We start from the raw sequence: 23,553 nt of genomic DNA on the forward strand, positions 1-23,553 counted from the left end.
AGAGAGAGAGAAAGAAAGAAAGAAAGAAGGAAGGAAGGAAGGAAAGAAGAAGGAAAGAAAGAAAGAAGGAAGGAAGGAAGGAAAGAAAGAGAAAACAAGTTCAACTCAGCAAGACCCTGTCTCTAAATAAAATATTTTAAAAGGCTGGGGATGTGTCTCAATGGCTAAGTGCCCCTGTGTTCAATCCCTGGTATCAAAAAAAGGAAGAAGAAAAAGGTTCGTCTTGCATTGTAGGTAATGTGTGATGCAAAAATAAGGCAAGAATCTGGGAGTCCATCTAAATGGGAATGGCTAAAATAATCTGTGGTAGTACATGCCTGCAATCCCACTACACAGGAGACTGAGACAGGAGGGTCTTGCAAATTTAAGGCCAGCCTGGGCAACTTAAGGAGACTCTGTCTCAAAATGAACAAACAGAAATGTAGCCTGCCCAATAGGGGAGCATTGACAACTGCTGACAATTATGCTGAAGGTCAGTAATGACGGAATATGATGAGAGCAAAGCAGGGTACCAGAGTAGAAGGGTATCTGTGGTAGCAAAGACAAAATATTTTTAATAACATATGTGCCAACAGGTTTTTAGGATAAAAAGCAGGGGAAGAGGTTACAGGGAGCCCCATTGACACAAGTTATTGGTAAGACATGACTCAATTTGTTTTCTTTTTATATTTCCTTTTTTAAAAAAATGACTAACTACAAAGGTCTTGCATTTGTTATGTAAAATAATGGTGCCAGGGTGTAGGAATTTTTCAGTCTGAAAAGGGCAGGTCTGTAATCTGTAACATCACTCCCAGGATATATAAAGACCACTTAGCATCAGGACTCCAAGGCCTTCTGGTAAGGGACTTTGTTCGGGGAACAGGTTTAATGATTCACTGAACTCCTTCAGAGTCATATTCACAGCTGAGAGTTATTACAGTGACAGACACAAAGCCAAACCAGCAAAGAGAAAGGGGCTTGGGGTGAAGTCCAGAGAAAACAGTTCAGGTTTCTAAGAACTTCTGAGAAGTGGCTAGAAAGTACTCAGTTCCTCCAGCAACAAGTTGCAACAACTTGTATGAGGTGTTGTCTTCCGGGAGAGGGCTGATCACATAGGAACTGTCTGCCTAACACACACCCAACTTCCAGACTTCCAGAAGAAAAGCAGCTTGTACAAGCAGTCAAGGGGAGTGAGCCAGCCTTGCCATTTGGAGAAACCTCGTATGATTATAGGGAACTGTTGACCTATCAGATTCCTAAATGCAAGTCAACGGCAGCCTTGCCAAGGCTAGCAGCCCCAGGCCTGCTATGTGAATGCTTTGCTGCACAGACCCAGGCCTCAACTCCTATTCTAGAAGACCCGAAATAACCGGGTCATTTCAGGTGATCCTAGAAGACCCTACTCAAAGCCCAGTGAAAGGAAAGGACATCAGAGTTTCAAAGTTGAAATGTACCAAGACAGGTCCATCCAAAGCTGGTAACCTGGGCTTAAGAGTCTAATGGCCTAGGAAAAAAAGGGCTAGTAATGACAGCCTGGAATCCAGCTTCCCTGGCTGGTATGTTGCTCTACGGGGATATATATGTTTGTTTGTTTGTTTATTTCTGTGAACTAAGGAAATGATAACTGTGGGGCCTGGAACTGAGAGAGGCCCACGGAGCCGGGAGAGGGCCCCCTATCAACTAAGAGCATTACTAGAATGGATAGGTACTATAGGGCTGTGCAGGTTCAGTACTTAACAGTGACACCCCATGGCCAAGAGGAAGAATAGAGTTATGGACTGAAAAGCCTGCTCTCTTCACTTGGCATTGGGAAGCAGGATTCCAAACGCCAAGTGAAACCTGTGGATTCAATTTAAGGGGGAATACTAGTCAGATTTTGAATGATTGGGGAGGAAGAGGCTATAATAAATAGGAAAAATCAAGGAGATGTGATAATATGAGTAGCTCAAGTGTACTATGGATATATATTCAGTATTTCTATGTGGCCCCAATTTTATAAATAAATAAATAAATATATATATATATATATATATATATATATATATATATATATACACAAAAAACAAAAAATACCCTCCAGCAATTTCAGAGCAGATAACTCTGGGGTCATGAAATGATGAGTTTTTGTGTTTTATGCATTTTCTGTAATAAAATCATATTACGTATATGAGAAAAACTACCAAGCATATTTTTTATGTTTTAAAATATATTTTACTGTGCTCTAAAGAAAACACAGTAATAGTAAAGAAATAATATCATAATTATGCAAATGGATTATCTATCCTACTTCTAGAAATCTACCCAAACTTATTTTTTTAATGACAATAAAGAAAAGTGCCAATATATTTTGAGGAATATTGGAAATGGAATGAAGGGTGACTTTCTTCCCTGGTTTCTTCATATGGACCTTCCAAATTATTCACAATGATCTCACATTCAAAAAAAAAAAGGGCTTTGAAAGATGAAGTTAGGCTGGGGATATAGCTCAGTTGGTAAAGTGCTTGCCTCACATGAACCACAAGACCCTAGGTTCAATCCCCAGCACCATCAAAAAAAAAAAAAGAAAGAAAGAAAGATGAAGTTAGATGTTCGGGTGCTGGCTGGAGTCAAGATTCTGTGAATAGAGAAGGTGGTTGTGTGCAGTAATGGCTTTATCCTCTTCAGAGGGAAAGAGGGTACAGGATGAGAGCAGAGGTTGAGGCAGGGAGAGCCACAGCTGGGGGGAAGAAAATAGGGAAAAGAAAAACAATGGGAAGTGAAAGAGCTCCTGGGAAGGGGCAATCAATGGGGCCAGCCAAGTTAGGAAGCCCTAGGGAGAGCTGGCAGTGGTGGGGTTAGAGGGGAAGATGTAAGGAAGGCAGAGGGCAAGAGCCTCAGGATGCTCAGCCTGCCTGGAGATGGCAGCAGAGTGGGTAGGCAAGTGCAGTGGCGAGGGTAAGGTGCTCGGACATGTTTCCTGAGATAGGAAGAAGGATGGTTTGTGAGAAAGAGGAGGACATTTGAGGTAGCAAATGTAGAAGTAACTGCCTGTGGGTGGGGGATGGAAAAGGCAAGGAGCAAGGGCAAGTAGGCCATGGTGGGGAACAAAGGATATCTCCATGAATGGTCCCTAATTTGGGGACAACAATCAGAGTGGAAACAGGTAATATGCATTGATGGAGATAGGAGCCCTTTAGCCAAAACAGAGAGGGACACTACGACTGAAATGGAAGAATCTGTAGATGGTAAAGCAAAACACATATTTGGAAAGTTGCTATGCCCCCATCCTAGGTGATGACAAGAGTAGGGATTCCCTTGTCCCCAGTGTATTTTGGTCACCCTAAGGATTAGAAAAGTGTTTAAGGGTCCTTGAGAAAGTCACAGTTTTCCCAAGGAGATCATGGGCTCTGGGTACAGGGATTTTAACGGGGCAGCTACAAAAGGAGGCAGTGGCAGTCTGATGGGGTCTGGTCTATGAGCTAGGCAAGCCTGTGGCAGCCCTGAAACACAGCTGGTCCTGAGATTTGAGAGACTCAGGAAGGCCCAGGAAGTCATGTAACTACCTAGGGTTACAGAGCTGGTAGGTCCTAAATTGGAGTCTGAACCAGCTTGTAAAGTCCTCAAACCTTCCATCAGGTCAACCTGGCCTTGGTACCCCCAGATGACAGAAGATGTTCCTCTGTGGTTATCTGTAGAGTCAGGAGATTTTGGCTACCCAGTTACCCAAAGCAGAACCAGGGAACCAGCCTTGATTCTCTCCACCATTCCCCTTCCTGCTTCTGAAGCCAGAAGACAATAAAACTCAGAACTGACTGTCCTCCCCCATGGATCACAGCCCCAGCCACACAGCCATCTCTAATTTGGCCCCTGACGGCCACTGCCATCCTCCAACCCTGCTTCCTCCTCACCCACTCCTCACTAAACAGCAATGCCTTCAAAAAAAAAAAAAAAAAAAAAAAAACCTGTGCAGATCTTCTAGCATGTCCACAAAAGTTCTGGAAGGGCTCCAGGTGGTCACCTCTCTGCAACCTTGCCTGAACATCACACCCTCATCCCTTGTGCCCCTGCCTCTTACACTTTGAGGTGCTGATCTGTACTCAGACCTACCTCTCTCAACCACCTCTCATGGACAGGTCCCAGGCCTGTCCATATTTCTGTCCTCTATGACAACCCAGACCTGGCCATACAGTCTCCGTGGTTGAAAGAGGAGACCCAGAGAAATAACAGCTCAGAAACCTCAGGTAGTACCCAGGCACAGCAGAACTACCCTCAAAAAAGCTGGGAGTTCTAAGTCTAGTGGTCTCATCCCCTGCTCTCAGAGCATCCAGATTCATAGACCGGCCTAAGCTACACTGACTTCTCTTTCTGGTTACTTGACACTAAGGCAGGTTCCTCCTTCTTCTTCTTTTTCTTCTTCTTCTTCTGTTTTTTAATATTATTTTTTAGTTGTAAGTGAACACAATATCTGTATTTTAATGTGGTGCCGAGAATCAAACCCAGTGCCTCACGCGTCCTGGGCAAGTGCTCTACCTCTGAGCCACAACCCCAGCCCCTAAGGTTCTTCCTTCTTGCAACTCTGTTCAGAAGGCCTTTACAAATCTTGGGATCCTTAAGTGTCAGGAAACAGTACTGCAGAACTCTTCATAAAAGGTACCTAATCTTAGTTGCAGGAGAACCTAACACAGAGCCACCTACCCACAGTTTCACAGTGCGATCATAGGAGCCACTGAGGAGCTTGGTGTCGTTCACGCAGAAGTGGCAGGAACTCACAACATGGTCATGCCCGCTCAGAATTTTAAATGGGATCTGAAAAAAAGGATAGACCACATAAGTTTAAGAAGGTTGTAGGAGCTGAGTTCAGTGGTACATGCCTGTAATTACAGTGGCTCAGGAGGCTGAGGCAGAATGATCGCAAGTTTAAAGCCAGCCTCAGCAACTTAACAAGGCCCTAAGCAACTTAGTGAGAACTTGTCTCAAAAAATAAAAACAGCTGAGGATGTGGCTCAGTGATAAAGCACCCCTGGGTTCGATCCCTAGTACCATAAAAAAAAAAAAAAATGTTACAGGATACAAGGTCAATATATAAAAAACAATTATATTTCTAACCACAATACATGAGCAAAATAAAACATTCCAAACAAAAAACATTTGTAAAATCATCAAAAAGAATATATAAGAATTGAATGAACAAAGAAAATATAAAACCTACACTCTGAAAAAAAGATATTATTGAAAGAATTTAAAGACGATCAAAATAAATGGAAAGACACACCATGTTCATAGATGGGCAGATATGATGTTTTTAATATGACAATATTCTCCAAAATGATTCAACACCATCCAAATTCTAAGCTGACTTATTTGTAGAAATTGCTAAGCTGATTCTAAAACTTTTATAGAAATTCAGGAGAACCCAAATAACCAAGACAATCTTAAGAATAAAGGTAAGGAAGGGCTGGGGATATAGCTCAGTTGGTAGAGTACTTACCTCGTATGCACAAGGCCCTGGGTTCAATGCCCAGCACCACAAAAATAAATAAATAAATAAATGTAGAGGACTAGAGGACTCACATTTTCTAATTTCAAAACTTACTACCAAGCAACTGACCAAGACAGCATAATAATGGCATAAATACAGAACTACAAATAAATGAAATATAACTGAGAATCCAGAAAGAAACATTTAATTTTTATAAGGGTGTCAAGACAATTAAAAAGAGACAATAGCCTTTTTTAGCAGTTTTTGCTGAGACAAATGGCAAGAGAACAGGGTTGGACCTTTACCTCACACCATCTATTAAAACAATCTCAACGTGAATCAAAGACTCAAATGTAAGAGTTAAAACTATGACTCTTACAAGAAAACAAGTGTAAATGATTTTTGCATTAGGCATAGCGTCTTAGATATGACACCAAAACACAAGCAATAACAACAAAAATAACAGGGTGGACATTAGCAAAATGAAAAAAAATTGTGCTTTCAAGCACAATTTCAAAGAGAACTTTCACTTCAGTAGTACATATAATAAAATTGGAAGAATATAGAAGTTAGCATGGTACCTGCACAAGGATGACATGCAAATTCATGAAGCATTCTGTATTTTTAATGATCAAATCTTTGTACAATATATTTAATATGACAATATTCTCCAAAATGATTCTAAATTCTACTTTTCTACTGACATTTCTAATTCTAGTGTAAATATTTATCAATAAAGAATTAGTTTTTTTAAAAGCATACCATCAAAAAAGTGAAAAAAAATCACATAATGGGAATTTTTTAGTTTTATTTTTTGGTACTAGGGATTGAATCCAGAGGCACTCTCCCATTGAATTGTATCCCCAGCTCTTTTATTTTTTATTTTGAGACAAGATGTCACTTAGTTGTTCTGTTTGGCTGTGAATTTTCGATCTTTCTGCCTCAGTCTCCTAAGTTGCTGGGATTACAGGAATGTGCTACCATAATTGGGAATAATTTTTAATAATATATATGATAGGGGACTTGTATCTGGAAAAAAATAAATATTTATTATTATTATTATTATTATTATTATTATTATTATTTTGTGGTGCTGGGGATTGAACTCAGGGCCTTATACATGCAAGGCAAGCACTCTACCAACTGAGCTATACCCACAGCCCTGGAATATATTAAGAACTCTTACAACTCATCAATAAAAAGACAAATACCACAAAAAAAAAGTAGGCAAAAGAGCCAGGGATGTAACTCAGTGATACAAGATTTTTCCTAGCATGAATGATACTCTGGGTTCAATGCCCAGAACAGAAGAAAAAAAAATAGCAAAAGATCTGAACAGACATTTCTCCAAAGACATGCCAATAGTTGATAGTATATGAAGAGACTCTCAACATCATTAGCCATTAGGAAATGAAAATGAAAGCCATAGTGTGATACCATGTCACACTAATTAAGGTAGCTGTTGGCCAGGGATTTGGAAAAATGGAAACTCACATTGCTGGCAGGAACACAAAGTGGTACAGCTATTTTGGAAAATAATTTTGCAGTTTTTCAGAAAGTGAAATTTGTGAATTAAAATATGACCTAGCTGGGCTGGAGATGTGGCTCAAGCGGTAGCGCGCTCGCCTGGCATGCGCGCGACGCTGGGTTCGATCCTCAGCACCACATACAAATAAAATAAAGATGCTGTGTCCACCGAAAACTAAAAAATAAATAAATAAATAAATAAATAAAATATGACCTAGCAATTTCACACCTAGGTGGAGACCCCATAGAAATGAAAATATCCACACAAAAAAATGTGTGTGCCAAAAATGTTCATGGCAGCATTATTAATGCATTAAGTGGGAACAACCCAGATATCCAGCAAGTGATGAATGAATAAATAAAATTTCACAGCCAATATTATAGTTTGGATGTGAGTTGTCCCCAGAAGCTCACGTGGGAGACAATGCAGGAAGCTTTGGAGGAGAAATGATTGAGTCACAGCCTTAACTATGACAGTGAATTAATCCCTGGTGGGATTAACTGAGTGGTAACTGAAGACAGGTGGGGGTGGCTGAAGGAAATGGTTCATTCAGCCTATGGTTATGAGTTATATATTTTATATCTGGAGAGTGGAGTCTCTCTCTGCTTTCTGATCACCAAGTGAGCTGCTTCTCTCTGCCATACTCTTCCACCATGATATTCAGCCTCTCCTTGAACCTGGGGCAATGGACTTCGGCTGTCTATGGACTGAGACCTCTGCAACCATGAGCCCTCAAACTTTTCCTCCTCTACAGTTGTACTGGTCGGGTCTTTCAGTCACAGCAGTGAAAAAGCTGACTAAAACAGCCATATAATGGAATATTATTTGGCAAAAAAAATAAATAAGTACAGATGCATGCAACAATGTGGATGAACCACTAAAAATTTAGGCTAAGGAAAAGAATAATAATAAAAAATATTAAAAAAATAAAAGAATAATAATCTTTTATTCATAAAAGACCACCTGTCACTTGATTCTCTTACTATGAGAGGTCTAAGATAGGTGAATCTATAAAGACGAAAAATAGATTGGTGGTTGCCATAGCTTGGGAGGATGAGCTGTGGTAAAAGGGAGTGACTGATAGCTGGTACAGGGTTTCTCGGAGAGAGATGGAAACATTTTAGAATTGTTCGTGGTAATGGCTGGTGTGAAGAAAGATAGAACAATGAGATGAGGGGTTTGGGCTCCGCTTCAGGAAAGCAGACATGCTCAGACTAAGTCCGAGGAAGCGTAGGGCGTGGGTGGCACGCAGGGTTGCGGGTGACTCCGCGGTGTGCGGAGAACAGCAGGACTGTGGAGATGCGGAGGACTAGAAGATACCCGCCTTCAGAAGGTATGGGAACACAGGGATAAGGGAACTCATGGGATCCGCCACCAGAGGGCATAAGCAAACCGTGGTAGGTGGCGGACGAGAGTCCTCTCCGCACAAGAATCCTGGTTTCCCCAGTAAGCTGTGGCCCGGGAATCCCAGGGACACCCAGCATCTCCACCAGTTGGCCCTGCCACAGCAGTTTCTGAGCTTTTCCCCTCCAGGGATGCTGCTGACAGGCAGAGGACAGTGGCTGGAGAAACCAGGTGGGTCACCCATAAGTCACTTGCTGGCCTGCGCGCCCTCCCTACCCATGGGGGCCTGGTCACTGCCCCTCACCCCAGGGGTGGTTCTGACCTTGGAGAGGGGCTGGTGGTCGCCCCAGAACCTTTCCTCTGACATTATCTCCTGTTTCACAGGCTTCTGCGGAGCCTCCTTGTCCAAGGCCAGGGGACCGAGAGAGGCCAGCAGCCGGCTGTGGTATATATCCGGGATGGACAGCTTGAAACGGCGCTTGGCTCTCGCCACGTAAGTAGCCCCAGGCATCTTGAGAGGCCAGTGCATTCCCGGAGGAACCGACCTCTTCCAGTCCTTGCTTATGGGTTTTGGGGAACCTGGCCTCCTGGAAGCCATCTCTGGACCCAACCCGCTGGTGGCCACCCATAGGCCTGGCCAGAACGGTAGCAACACGCGCACCTCAGGAGGCCGTTCGACTCACGAGCTACGCTGCTGGCCGCCTACTCACCTACAGAGTGAAAATGGTTCCTCCCACCGCAGAACACTGCTACCCCTAGAAAAATGGAGTCAGGCTCTGGGCATAAGAGGAAGGGGACAGAGCATGCAAATTTAATAACCAATCTTTGTGCCCTCATTTTAGTGACACCAACTCTAGCTCCCTGTCACAGAGGGATTTCTGTGTCCTTTGCATGCATAGGAGCTCCTGGGCTCATCCACTTCATGTCTGTCAGTTGATAGAGAAATGATCAATGAGTTATGGAATGGCCCCTGGACAGAATGCATGCAGCTGTTAGGGGAGGGTTTATACAGTTTATAAGACTTAAGGGAAAGATCTGTCACAAGGTCAAAGGGAAATGCTGCCTGTAGTCAGATAACAGTTGCCTCATGGCTAAAAAAGACTGGATGGAATTAGTCCAAAAAATTGAACGCTGTTACCTCTGGGTGGTAAAACTAGAACTGATTTTTTCCCCCTTCTTTCTCCTTTTATGGTTGTTCTGATTTATGAGGTTAATTTCATAATGTAAAAACCTCTGCATTTGGCTTTTTCTCCACCCTGCTCCTACCATGCTAGGGCTGGAACCCAGGGACACTTTTATGTTAGGCAAGCACTGAACCACTGAGCTGCACTTTGCTTTCTGAAAAGGTTTCTCGTGGGTACACATGAGGTGGCCTCAGAGCAGGGACCCAAGGGCTACCAGGGCAAGGACCTAGAGCAGGCATGACTCAGGCTGTGTGGGTGCACATCCTCCCATTCTGACTCCTTGCCTATCTTGAACACTTTAGTGACACCAACTCTGAGAAGATAAGGGCCCCAGCCAGGACCCTGGCTCTGTGCTGCTCCACTTCCAAAGAACCACCCCCCACACACCCACATCCTTCAGTATGTCCAAACTGACCTTACAGTGCTCAATTCTCTTCATAACAAAACTATGAGAAAGTCTTCATTTTTAATTTCTTTTTTAAAATTCCAGGAAATTAAAAACCCAAGAAGAAAATAGAAAAATGCCACTTTAATTAAACTGTTCAGTCTGAATTTTTCCCTCTGACACTAACTGAAGTTAAAAATAGAAATCAATTTCTACAACCTTTCAAGGCAGACTTTGAAATGGCAAGGTTTTAAAAATTATTTTACAGCAGGAATTTACATATAAATACAATCTGTACAATACATTAACTGAACAGTCAAAGAGTTTCCTTCATGGAGGAGATCTGATACTGGGACAGGCCAGGGCAGAATTCAGTTACTGCCTTCTTAATGGGAGACATTTCAGTCTGAAAAGAAAACAGAAAAGAGAGAGAAGGTAAGTTAGAAATAAACTGAAAAAATGAAACAGCTCTGTGAGGGCTGAGAATTCCACACCTCACAGTGGAATGTCTCCACATAGAAAGCACAGGATGACCATTATAATGAAGCATAGCTTATTCTTATCTTAAACTGCTTCTTCTGTTACCCCCCAAATGTACAGAGACTCACTAACTCACATCTCACATTAGGACCTGTTTCTAAGAGCAACCTCTAATCCTGGTTTCACTTGCCACTTCAGCCATTGTATGGCCTTTAGAGAAGGAACTAAAGTATGTTTGCTTCAGGGGCAAAAGCTCCAAAATCTTCAGTCTTAAATCTCAATTTCATATATATAAAAATGTTTATGGCAACTCAGAGTAGGGCTGAGTCATACTGGTTCTAGGCCCCTGCTCTATGTAGAAAATCAAATGTCAGCTAAGTACAGTGATGCATGCCTATAAACCCAGCAACTCAGGAGGCTAAGGAAGGAGGATCACAAGTTTGAAACCAGCCTCCACAACTTATTGAGACCCTGTCTTGAAATAAAAATTAAAAAAGAAGGAGGTGAAGTTCAGGGTAGAGAATCCCCAGTGCTAAAAGAAGGAAGGATAAAAGGAAAGGAGCTAAAATAAATCTTTTCTCTTTATAATCTGATTATCTCAAGTATATGTTATAGTGATAAAAAGTTAACATATGTGTACATTTAGAAAAATCCAAAGACCTGAAGATGATTTTTTAACATCAATAGTACTTAACACATAGACATTGTTCTTCAGGTTTTGGTCTCAATATAGTAAAAGTTGTAGATGTTATTCAGCACATAGCTACTTGCCTGTGTTTTCTGGCCCAGTCTACCACATGATCCTAATGGGCACTGAAGGGCTTCCATTTGTGCCCCTTCTATATGCAGGTAAAGTTCTGTAGGAATGATGTGCCAGATGACCAACATTGATCAACAGTAATATCAGGTATGGGTGAGATTATGTGGGCACGTGACTTAACCTCCATGCTTGGCTTTCCCCATCTAAAGATGGGGTGACACAAAGTAGGGTGAAGATGAAATGAACTGATACCCAGGTGTGCTTCCTGGTACCTTCTTCCCTGTCAGTACTCACATAAAGGAGGAAAGGGAAACATGAATTGGCACAGCTACTTCAGAAGGCTTTGGATTCAATTTAAATGTTCATATCCTTTGTATTTTTGAACCATGATAATGTATTGTCCTTCCAAAAGAAATAAATGAGGCCAGGCATAGTGGCACACACCTGTTATCCCAGTAGCTTGGGAGGCTGAGGTAAGAGGATCATGAGTTCAAAGTCAGGTTCAGCAAAGCGAGGTGCTAAGCAACTCAGAGAGACCCTGTCTCTAAATAAAATACAAAACAGGGTTGAGGATATGGCTCAGTGATTGAGTGCCCCTGAGTTCAATCCCCTGTAAACCACCCCCCCCCCAAAAAAAAAGAATGAAAAAAAAAAAAAAAAAAGGCCTGGGGATATAGTTCAGTGGTAGAGCACTTGCTCAATGTGTACAAGGCCCTGAGTTCAATCTTTAGCAACACACACACACACACACACACACAGAACAAAAAGGTGGAACCTGCCTTTCCAGATAACAATACTATAAGATCATAGTTATTTAAAAAGGCATAAATACAAAAAAATTAAGAAATCTAAGCAGAAAATCCCCATGGGCACAGGGATTTACAAAAGGATCACTGATCTTAATGAGATACAATTTTGGGTAGGGCTGAAGTGATCAGGGTTCACCCGGCTATTCCCGCCTTTATCCAGGGCCCATCGCTGGGCTGTGCTTCCCAGTGCTGGAGTAGCCAGGTGGGCCAGGCAGCTATTCTGGCCATGAGCTACAGATGGAAGTAAAATGTAGACTTTGAGGCAGGATCATAACAATTTCAGTGCCTTCCTCCAACCTGTCCCCCTCCTCTGAAGACCACATGGGCTGAAGAAGGAACAAGCTGGAATCTGGAGCAGCTTCCTCAATTGCCTTCATGCTTCACTATGGTAAGTCACTGGGACTTGGGGGTTGTTTTCAACTGAAGTTAGGTTACTCTGCTATCACTGTGTATTCATTTTGGAAAAAAATAGGTAGTATGCCTTTCTTATTCTGTTCACACACACACGCAAAAAAATTCAAATAGATCAAAAACAAAACTACAAAAACTTTCAAGTAGGGTTGAGGAAGTAGCTCAGTGGTAGGGCACTTGCCTGGCATAAGCAAAGCCCTGAATTCAATCCCCAGCACTATTTAAAAAAAAAAAGAAAAGAAAAAAGCATTAGGGTAGTGTGTATATGGCAGTGGGGTTACATGTGTGGGTATAAACTTTTTTTTTCTGTTCTTTGGTACTGGAGAAAGAAAGCTTCTTACCCCTGAGATACATCCTCAGTCCTTTTTATTCATTTTGAGACAGGATCTCACTAAGTTGCTGATGCTATCCTTGAACTTGCAATCCATCTGCCTCAGCCTCCTGAGTCACTTGGATTACAAGCATGTATCGATGTACCCAGCTAGTGTATGTGCAAATTATATTTAATATACACACCTTGAGTTAAGGAAGGTCTTTTTAAAAAGATGATGTTGTAAAACAACAAAAACTGGTAAAAAAAACAAGTAGTCCCAAAAGTAAAACTTCTGTACAACAAACTTAAAAGTAACATGTAATACACTAAAATACAAAGACTTAACATACAAAAATAGTTTTTATTTTCTAAAAATCAGCAAAACAGTACTGGCAATGAAACAATCCAACAGAAAACAAATGATGAACAAAGGACATGAACAAGCTATTTACAAAAGAAAAAAAAAAACAGCAAAAGCTGAGAAACATGAAAACATGCTCAACCTTGATAAATGAGGAAATGCAAATTAAAATGAGAGATCATTTTTTACCCATCATACTGGCAAACATTTTTGTAACACTGGTAATTTTTGTAATCAATGTAGTAATCAAGTACTTTATTTAAATGAACATAGCCATTTTGGAAAGTACTTTGGCAGTATTTATTCATTATAAAGGTTCATACCCTACAAACCTGTGTTATAAATATAAAATTATATTTATATTAAAAATGTGCACAGGGCTGGGGCTGCAGCTCAGCAGTAGAGCACTCGCCTAGCACATGCAAGGCCCTGGGTTTGATCCTCAGCACCATATAAAAGTAAATAAATAAAGGTATTGTGTCCAACTACAACTAAAAAATAAATATTTTTTTTTAAATGTGCACAAAAAATGTGTGAGTGTGGGCTGGGGCTGTAGCTCTGTGGTAGAGTGCTTGCCTAGCATGTATGAGGCACTGGGTGGTTTGATCCACAGCAATATATGTGTGTGTGTGTGTGTGTGTGTGTGTGTGTGTATAAATAAAATATTGTGTCCATCTACAACTAAAAATATTTTTTTAAATATGTGAGTGTGACAACACACACAAAAATTGTGTGAGTGTTTATGTTGTATGGTTGTATAGAAATGTCTTGAAGGTTCACATGAAACTAAGGATAGAGGTTACTATAGAGAAGGAGAGGTTTGGGGAATTGGTCAAAGACCCCCTTAAGTTTTATCTGTGAGGTCTGAATTTGCATATTAATAATATATTCACTTATTACTTATGGAATTAAATATTAAAACTTGTTAAAAAGCCTAGTGAATATACAAATTTCCCATTTCTGGTATTTGCTTCTAAGCAAACACATCAATTATTAAGTAAAGACCAACTGTTGCCCACAGCCTACCGTCTCAGCAACTCCTGGGGTGACAGGTCAGCGGTCCCTTCTTCGTCACTCTGGCTGTCACTGCTGTCAGTACTCTCAGAACTGCTACTTTTCTCTGATTTTTTATTCTTTTGCTTACTTTTGTGTTTGTGCTTCTTGTGTTTCTTTTTCTGGAAAAAAAAAAAGAAAGAAAAAAAATGGGGAGACTGGAGGAGAAAGGGGAAAATATGTTTTTCTCCTTAATTTGGTGCGATGAAAAGCTAATTCAGTGGGTGGGGGTGAAGCTCACACTTGGGAGAACACTTGACTAGCATGAGTGAGGACGTGGGCTTGATCCCTAGAGCCACCAGAAAAAAAGGCTAAATAACCCAGGCATTTGGTTGTTTGCTGGAATCAGTTAAAAACAAACAAAATCAAAACCCCTCATTTAGAGATTCAGAGTGAGCTTTGACCAAACACAGGCAGACAGAGCAGATAGCTGTGCATACTATCAACTATGCACACTGAAACGGCCAATCCTCTAATAACTGACACAGCAGAATCCAGCAGATAGGGCAGGACCCCCTCTTGAAACTTAGCTCCAATCTTATTTGTGGTGACCTGCACCACCTCCCATGCACTTGACTGGTTCATTTTGTCAGGCCTGAGAAACTATACAATAGAACAGCAAGCAGCTGGGAAAAGTGCAGAGAAGAAACTGGCAGATCAATGAACAGCAGGGCACTGATATTTAACAAATAGGATTTGGTTTTCAAATCTGTCAGCACAGGTGTTTTTTTTTTTTTTCTCTAATTGAGAACTTCAGTCATCCTCCATGCTCAGGAATCCCTTCCTCTGGTAGCCAGTAATGGAGCCGTTTCTAATGTGTTCAACTTCTGGGCCAGACCACACTGGCTACATAACTACATAATATCAACTTAGTTAAAAGGCTTAAAGAAGACATGGATATTAGACTAAGAGATGTCAGCAATAAAAGTACATGCTGCTGGAAATCAACTCAGGAGTTTCTGCATGCTAGGCAAGTACTCCACCACTACCTTACACTCCCAGTCCTTTTTATATTTTTATTTTGTGATGGGGTCTCACTAAGTTGCCCAGGCTGGCCTGTAACTTGTGAGCCTCCTGCCTGGGCCTCCCAAGTAGCTGAGATTATAGGTGTGCACTACCATACTTGGATGCACCACTATTCTATCTATTCAAGCTTTCTTCACTTCAAATGGCAAAGTTACCAATTAAAATCATGATTTTTAATAATGTCAAAGTTGGGCTGGAGATGTAGCTCAGTTGCAGAGCACTGACTAAGCATTCATGAGGTCCTGGGTTTAATCCCCAGTATCAAATAATAATAATAACAATGACAATGACAAAAATAGCTGAGGCTAGGGGTATAACTCAGTGTAGAGTACCCCTGAGTTCAATCCCCAGTACCAATTAAAAAAAATTAAAACTGAATAAATTAAAATATGCTGCTCTTAAAGAAAAACAAAATTGTGAAAAGCTGAAAGTTTGCATTGAATGCCAACATTATTGTGAAGATGTAGAGAGACTTGTGTCCCCTATCTTGGCCAAGGAATATGCTCCTTGACTGGCTTTATATGGCATTCCAGAGGTTTCCCTGGACGCTAGAAGCAGCAATGGGAGACCCAACACCAACCCTGAGGCACCCAGAAGTATTCACCTTCTCTTTCTTTCGTCTGTGCTCTTTCTTAGTCTTGTGTTTTTCTTTGTTCTTTTTATGTTTCTCCTTTTGAGGTGTCTCAAGTTTCTGACGAGCATCTGAAACACAAATGTAATAAATGTGACTGGGAGAAAATAAAAAAAGTAAGTTCCTATATCCCTGAATTAGGTGTAGACAAAATGTTTAACACTGAAGCAGAACTATTTTTGATCCCTTTATGCCTCTCTGATAAAGAAACAGATCAGTACAACAGACTACAGTGCTATGTTCAGGAAGCTGCCAGAAACCTCAACATAAGACCTGTGCATTCCAATCAGTACCCTGCCATTGCCTTGTCTGCCAGGGGAACCTCAGATGAAGATAAAGCCAGACCAGAATGCCCAGAGTCTGTAAGCTTTTAACATCCTCAGGTGAGCTCAGAGGCAGACAGAGCTGAATCTTGGCTCTGCCGCCAGCTCTCCAAGTCTCCATCCCCTCATCTATCAAATGGGGATAGTAAGAGTCTCTATGTTCTTAGGAACACAGGGAGAATGAGATAGGACCTAGCACATGAATCCATAGTCCAGAATCTGGTACATAAATGTCAGCTCTTCATATTCATTCTCTCTTTAAAAAATTTTCCAAGAATTTATCTTAGAAGCGGAAGGGAGATCAGTGGAGTAAAAGTGAAAGAACAAAGAGGAGAGAAAAGGGGAGGAAAAAAGGAAGAACTGGGAAATTAAGTTGACCAATTATGCTATGTGCATGTATGAATATATCATAATGCATTCCAATTTTATATATAACTATAATGTACCAATTAAAAATAAATAAATAAATGAAAGACCAATTGAGTAGCAGAATGGGGGAAGGGGGAAGGAGAAGGTGAGGAAAGGGGAAGTACTGGAGTATAAGAAAAAAATAAAATACTAGCATTAAAATAACAATGTGGGCGGGGCTGGGGCTCAGGGGTACAGCAGTTGCCTAGCATGTGAGGCATGGGTTCAATTCTCAGCGAAAGAAAGAAAGATCCATTGACAATTTTAAAAATTTAAAAAAAACATAATGTGTAGAATCATTAAAGCCAACTAAAAAATGGTGGGCACTATGGTGCACACCTGTAAACCCAGCAACTCAGGAGGCTGAGACAGGAGGATTCCAGCCTCAACAATTCAATAAGGCTGCAGATGTAGCTCAGTGGTAAAGCACCCCTGGGTTCAATCTCCAATAACAACAACAAAAAAAACCCACTAAAGATGGCCACATGCAGTAATTCACAATTGTAATCCCAGGACTTGGGAGGCTGGAAGATCACAAGTATGAGGCCAGCCAGGGCAACTTAGTGAGACCCCATCTCAAAATTTTAAAAAAGGGCACGGGTGTGGCTCAGTGGTAGAGCACCATGTGGCTCAGTGGTAGAGACTAGGGGTTCAATCCTTAGTCCCACAAAAAATAAATAAGAATAAAACAATAAAGAAGTTACGTGGGCCTAGATTTTCCACCTCCAGCCCAAAACATTTTCATTGATTGTTAATTTGCACGTAACCAAACCAACAAAAATTCACAATAGTAGAAGCAGGGCAAGTCATTAAATCAACTTTTTCCACCTACAGAAAAGTTTCAAGATGTTTCAAGAGTGTGAATATTTTCTAAACCCAGTTAACAAGTGCCTATAATTTTCTAAACTTACAGTTAGTCAAAGATTTCAAGCCGGGTACGGTGGCACACTCCTGTAATCCCAGTGGCTAGAGAGGCTAGAGAGGATGGACAATATTTAACTTCAGAAAGAACTAGTTTTATTTGCTACATTAGCTAAAATATAATTTTTTTTTTTTTTTTTTTTTTTTTTTTGTACAGAGGATTGAACCCAGGGGTGCTTTGCCACTGAGCTATATTCTCAGCCCTTTTTATTTTTTTTTTCATTTTGAGACAGGGTCTTCCTAAATTGCTGAGCATCATGAGTTCAAAGCCAGCCTCAGCAAAAGTGAGGCACTAAGCAACTCAGTGAGACCCTATCTCTAAATACAATACAAAATAGGGCTGGAAGTGAGGCTCAGTGGTTGAATGCTCCTGAGTTCAATCCCCAGTAAACCTCCCCCACCAGAAAAATAGATTTCTAAATTTGACTTCACCATTTTTCTTTAATGCTAGTTTTTAGAAAATCATGTCCCCTAAATAACCCATATACCAATTGTTATTAACTATTTTGTGGGTATTAAGGACATTCTGAGAAAAGGGTATAAATAATTTAGTTGTCAAATGTTGATATCAATTATTTATTTATTTATTTGTTTGTTTGTTTTTATACTCTGTTGCTGAGGCCACTCCAGGTGCAGATTTTTTTTTTTTTTTTTTTAAATGTGGTGCTGGGGATTAGAACCCAGGGCCTTAGTGTATGCTAGGCAAGCACTCTACCAACTGAGTTATATCCCCAGCCCCTGACACCAATTTTAAACTAAAGATCAGAACAACAAAAGCAAATGAGAAAACCAATTTACTACAATTTTTCCAAGTTTCATATTTCTTTTCTCTGTTTTCTAAAATCTCTTTAGAAGCTAGTTAATTAACCAAATCAATATTTACATGTGGATATTACAGGAAACTATAAAATAGATCATAGAATTATATGCTATTTATATATCTGGGTCATGTTATCAGATGTTTGTTATCCCAGACTTTAAAGAGATGATAAAAATCTAGTCTAAACATTTTAACATGAGATGTCAATTTAAGATGGCACTGCACAGATATTGGGAGAGAAGGATGGACAGTAATTAACTTCTGAAAGAACTAATTTTATTTGCTACTTAACCAAAGTGTAATTTTTTTTTTTTTTTTTTTTTTTTGTACAGAGGTTTGAACCCAAGGGTGCTTTGCCACTGAGCTATATCCCCACCCTTTTTATTTTATTTTATTTTGAGACAGGGTCTTGCTAAATTGCTGAGGCTGATCTCAAATTTGCAATCCTCCTACCTCAGCCTCCCAAGCTACTGGGATTACAGATGTACACTGGAATGCCAAGCATAAATGAATTTTAAAATACTCTTCTCCACATAATTCCCTCCCATCTTAGAGTGCTAGAACTTTCCTTTTTTATTTCTATAAGTGATAAAATTTAAGATGGTTAGGCTTCTACTATAAACATCTGAAAGTTAAAAAAGAAAAAAAGTTTTAAAGTTCTCTGAAACTGTAAAGCAACAGCTATTACTCAGGCTCTTGGTAGAAACAATGGATTTCAAAATGTGGTTGAAAACAGAAACCGATAAAAGCTTGTACATTTGTTGGGCCTCAAGTTAGATTAGATATGCTGATATAATAATGCTGTTAAAGTTGTCACATCTCAGGGAAGACACATGCTAATGCGAGCAGATGAACCAAGGAACTCTGGACTCACTGGGGCAGAAGACAGGAGGCAGCCGCGGGCCAAACTCTTCTCTTTCATCTATCTCCATCTTTTGTATAGGGAAGGGTGTGGGCTCAGGAAGGACCGGTTCACTAGCTGAAAAACACCAGCATGTTAATTTCATTAATTTTCCCAGTATTAATGTGTTTGAGTGTTTAATTGATGTCTTTTGCCACCAAATGATTTTTCAATAATCCTGGCACTATCTCATCAACCAGGCTGAAAAAAAGACTATCTTTTTAAATAAAAAATTTACTATCTTTTAAATACTTCTCAACTAGGATAAGTTGGAAAATCAATATTATTAAACACAGCTATTCTAAAAATATGTTAGCTATTTATACCAGATAGAAAAAAGAATAGAATTATAAGGCTGGGGATATTGCTCAGAGGTAAAGCACTGGCCTACCATATATGAGGCTCTGGGTTCTATCCCAGAACCAAAAAAAAAAAAAAAAGAAAGAAATCATTGATTGCTAATCACCCTGGTTAAGCCCATTAAGTCCGAAGTGTTCAATTCTGCAAATATGTTAATGAAACTGACACAGCTGCATTAAAATAGATTGAAAATCATAATCTAAGGATTATATTATTTGTTATCATTAATGATATTAATGATATCATTAATAATGTTAATAATATTAATGAACACATCACTAATCATTCATCTATTACTTTTCTCAAAAAGAACAGAACTGTAAAAAACCTAAATATTTATTTCAAAATTACCAAAAGTGGTATATTTCTTGCTCAATTTAAGGTTTTTAGGCATTTCATAAGTAGGACAATGGAACATAATGGGTTAAATTATAGACTAAACACCACCATTTCCTCCTTTATTTCCCATGTGTGAGACATGGAAGTACCATGTGCCAAAGATGAGGTTTCCCCCAAGTCAGTCTGTTGGGAACTTCTAAAGTTGACCTCCTCAGTACCCTCCTGGTCATCCTCACTGTCGCCTTGTTCATCCTCGGAGGATGAGGACTTTTCATCTGAGGAGCTGGCAAAGATGGCCTTGAATAAGTCCATGGATGGGCGGCTACTTTCTCCCTCGGTTGGTGGTGAATCCACACCTTTGTTTACCATCTGTATTAATAGTGAAATAAGAGTCAGAAATAAAGAAGCAGGGCGAAGGGAGCCAAACATTCTAGAAAACATTCAAAGACACGTGCATGCACACATATTTACATTTATGCTTGTGTACATGGGTATCCATAGCCACACGCAGCCTAAATTAAACAACGACATTCACAGAGCATTTATTTTTGTGGTATTTCTCTACGGTGTGCTAATTAAGCAGAAGCAGCTGAAACCGCTCATGGAGACTAGTCTAAACAGAACTGCAGAGGACTCACAAAAATAAAGTTGAGCAAAATGCCTCTGTTCTACTTTCAAGGGCCTGTCCTAGCCTCCAGGGTCCAATATAAAAGTAATGCAAAGTGTCTGCTGTAGGAAATACTGAAGAGAAAACTAGGGGCCCTCCACACAAGAGAGAGGGAACCAGGAACACAGCAATAAAATAATAAGGGAAATTCCCTTTGCAATTACACCCTGTTCTTCCTAAAATAGCCCAGGTGATGGACATTCAGACTAACCAAAAAGAAAAAATAAAGAAAATGGGGAGGGGCAGTAATTTTAAACAAACCTAGGTCAGCAAACAAGGAACAAAGGTATAAAGACATGGCCACCACTCAAACAGTTTATCACTTGTCACAGAACTGGGGTGATCTAAGTAAGAAAGGAAGGAAAGAGAATAGGAACCACCTACAGAATGCATTTCATCCTTCTGTGTTACCACTGAAAATCTCAAGTCAGAGATAAGAAAGATTGTCAAAGATGCACTCATGGTTTGTGCCAGAGGTGGGTCTACACTCGACTACCAGTTCTTCTCTCTCGGTCAGTGGCCATTCTCCATGCCACATCGCTTCTTTTTTGGGGGGAAGGGGGGCGTAACCAAGGATTGAACTCAGGGGCACTCAGCCACTGAGCCACATCCCCAGCCCTATTTTGTATTTTATTTAGAGACAGGGTCTCATCGAGTTACTTAGCACCTTGCTTTTGCTGAAGCTGGCTTTGAACTTACAATCCTCCTGCGTCAGCCTCCCCAGCTGCTGGGATTATAGGCATTTGTCACCGCACCCAGCTTTCATGCTATACCACTTCTAACTGCTAGAGCAGAGTCACAAATACCCACATGAGAAAAAATGGTGCAAGACAGTGGAATTTAGCTAGGCACAGTGGCACATGCCTGTAAATCCCAGCCACTCATGAGGTAGGAGGATTCTGAGTTTAAGACCAGCCTCTACAACTCAGGGAGGCCCTAAGCAACTTAGCAAGATCTTGCCTCAAAATAGAAAATAAAAAGGGATGGACTTGTGGCTCAGTGGCAGATTGGGTTAAATCCCTAGTACAAAAAAAAAAAATTAAGACAGACAGAAAAAGCAATGATAAAAGAAAGTCAGGCGTGTGCTCAGATCTTGATTTCTAAATATTATTCCCACTAAAAATATCCAGAGCATATTGGTGTAAGGACCAATTCTAAAGCTGGGACTGGGAAAAGACAAGATGAGTCCACAGTCACCTCCTGTGCCTGGAAGGCAAAATGATGCTCAGCGAATAGGAGGGACATATCAAAAAAACAGCATAATGGATCTTTATTACTTATTAGCCATAAGGTCATATGGCTAATAAGTAATAAAGTAAGAACCAAGACTTTTTCAGGCAAAAAAATATAAGTGCTATTTCAACATGATTTATAAGAAAATCTAAAAAGCTAATCCAAAGACCACATCACTACCTGGGCTATTTTAGGAAGAACAGGGTGGAGTTTATACCACTTAAAAATTCAGCAGTAGAGCAAGGCACAGTGGTGCATACCTGTAATCCCAGCTAATGAGAAGGCCAAGGCAGAAGAATACCAAATTCAAGGCCAACCTGGGCAACACAGTGAGACTTTGTCTCAAAAATAAATAAATTTTAAAAATATATAACAGTAAAACACAATGAATGGGTTCCAGATCCGTGGTGGCAGGGGTGGTGGCAGTAGCTGCAGAGCAGATACCTAACTCTAGAGGGAGACACCTCTTTCCCCTGACTATAGGAGCTGTGGTCCCCAGACTGGAGAGAATCCCACTGCTTTTCTCCTTTTCTGCCCTCCTGCTACTTGACTTTAGACATAGATTAAGTCAGGAAAAGAAGACCGAGCAAAACAGGGAAATTAAAGGCCCAGTCTTCTGACTAGAGGATGCGAAGGGGGAACCCAGAGAGTCAGAAGGTATCAGGAAGATGGTGACAAGGAGGAACTCCAGAGAGTGATCCTATAAAATGGCGTGTGAACTTCTGATTCATCTCTGAGTTGTATAAACATAATCTGACTCTAACCTGCCAACTATGGGTATCAATCACAGACCTGTAGGGATTCATTGATGTGAATAAGGCTCTGAAAACTGAAATCGATCAGAACTATAGCCCACAGAAAATGGGTTGTGCCTTGTAGCTCAAACCTAACCATGTCCACTGTCTGCTATAGCAAAAGAAAAACAAATATCAACATTCTCTTTAGAATTTTAACAAGACCCAGGATCTCATAACAATGTTTAAACTGTCTAGGTTGCATATCAAAATTATTTGACATAAGAACAATCAGGAAAATCTTTTTTTTTTTTTAATATTTATTTTTTAGTTTTCGGCGGACACAACATCTTTGTTTGTATGTGGTGCTGAGGATCGAACCTGGGCCGCACGCATGCCAGGCAAGCGCGCTACCACTTGAGCCACATCCCCAGCCCGAGGAAAATCTTAATATAAAATATAATAAACAGATATCAATGCTGAAATGATAAAAAGAAAACGCTGGATTTATAGAAGACTTTAAAGCATCACTGTAACCATGCTTCAAGAATACTGGCAAATAAATGAAAGATAAAAAGGGTCTCAGCAGCAAGGCATGGTAATTGGGAGGCTGAGGTAGGAGGATCACAATTCAAAGCCAGACTCACCAATTTAGCAAGACCCTGTCTCAAAATAAAAAAATATAAAGGGCTGGGGATAAGGCTCAGTGGGAAAGTGCCCCTAGGTTCAATCCCTAGGACCAAAAATAAAAAGTGGGTGCTGCAGTACAGGTAGAGTACCCCTGGGTTCAATCCCCATTCCCAGGAGATAGATAGATAGATAGATAGATAGATAGATAGATAGATAGATAGATATCACACACACACACACACACACACACAAAGGAAAAAGGTAGGGGAGGGGAGGGGAAGGGAGTCTCAGCAAAAAAATAAAAGATATAAAAAAGAACTAAATGGAAATTTTAGAAATATAATATACAATAAGCCAAATGAAAAAAAAATTCATTGCCTGGGCTCAATAGCAGAATGGAAATCACACTGGAAAAAGTCCAAACTTGAAAACAGATCAAAAGAAATTATCTGATTAAAACAAGAAAAAGAAAAAAAGAGATTGACAAAAACAGAC

The 23,553-nt window shown here is 40.3% G+C and overlaps 2 protein-coding genes and 1 non-coding gene across 5 annotated transcripts in view; 1 reads left to right on the forward strand and 2 right to left on the reverse strand.

Moving 5' to 3' along the window:
• Wdr88 (WD repeat domain 88) overlaps nt 1–8,820 on the reverse strand; it is a 38,288-nt gene extending 29,468 nt beyond the window's left edge. The window contains exons 1-2 of the mRNA XM_027941211.2: nt 8,632–8,820; nt 4,654–4,764 (exon numbers count right to left, since the gene is read on the reverse strand). Of these exons, the coding sequence (XP_027797012.2) occupies nt 4,654–4,764; nt 8,632–8,820 (300 nt within the window). The remainder of the gene's footprint in view (nt 1–4,653; nt 4,765–8,631) is intronic.
• Nucleotides 5,958–6,063, forward strand: LOC114097559 (U6 spliceosomal RNA). The gene has a single exon (XR_003583602.1). It is a non-coding gene; the product is annotated as a U6 spliceosomal RNA (small nuclear RNA).
• Nucleotides 8,821–10,002: 1,182 nt separating the features above from the next.
• The window catches only part of Gpatch1 (G-patch domain containing 1), a 44,694-nt gene continuing 31,143 nt past the window's right edge, over nt 10,003–23,553 (reverse strand). The window contains exons 16-21 of one of the 3 annotated variants that reach the window (XM_071604455.1): nt 19,944–20,163; nt 19,069–19,173; nt 15,696–15,793; nt 14,039–14,187; nt 11,563–11,662; nt 10,003–10,284 (exon numbers count right to left, since the gene is read on the reverse strand). In XM_071604455.1, the coding sequence (XP_071460556.1) occupies nt 11,566–11,662; nt 14,039–14,187; nt 15,696–15,793; nt 19,069–19,173; nt 19,944–20,163 (669 nt within the window). In that variant the 3' untranslated portion in view covers nt 10,003–10,284; nt 11,563–11,565. Of the gene's footprint in view, nt 10,285–11,562; nt 11,663–14,038; nt 14,188–15,695; nt 15,794–17,364; nt 17,429–19,068; nt 19,174–19,943; nt 20,164–23,553 lie in introns of those variants that run through there. The other 2 variants (XM_027941505.2, XM_027941506.2) reach the window with 2 other exon arrangements.

This window comes from Marmota flaviventris, chromosome 18 (genome assembly GCF_047511675.1).
Source record: "Marmota flaviventris isolate mMarFla1 chromosome 18, mMarFla1.hap1, whole genome shotgun sequence".
NCBI lineage: Eukaryota > Metazoa > Chordata > Mammalia > Rodentia > Sciuridae > Marmota > Marmota flaviventris.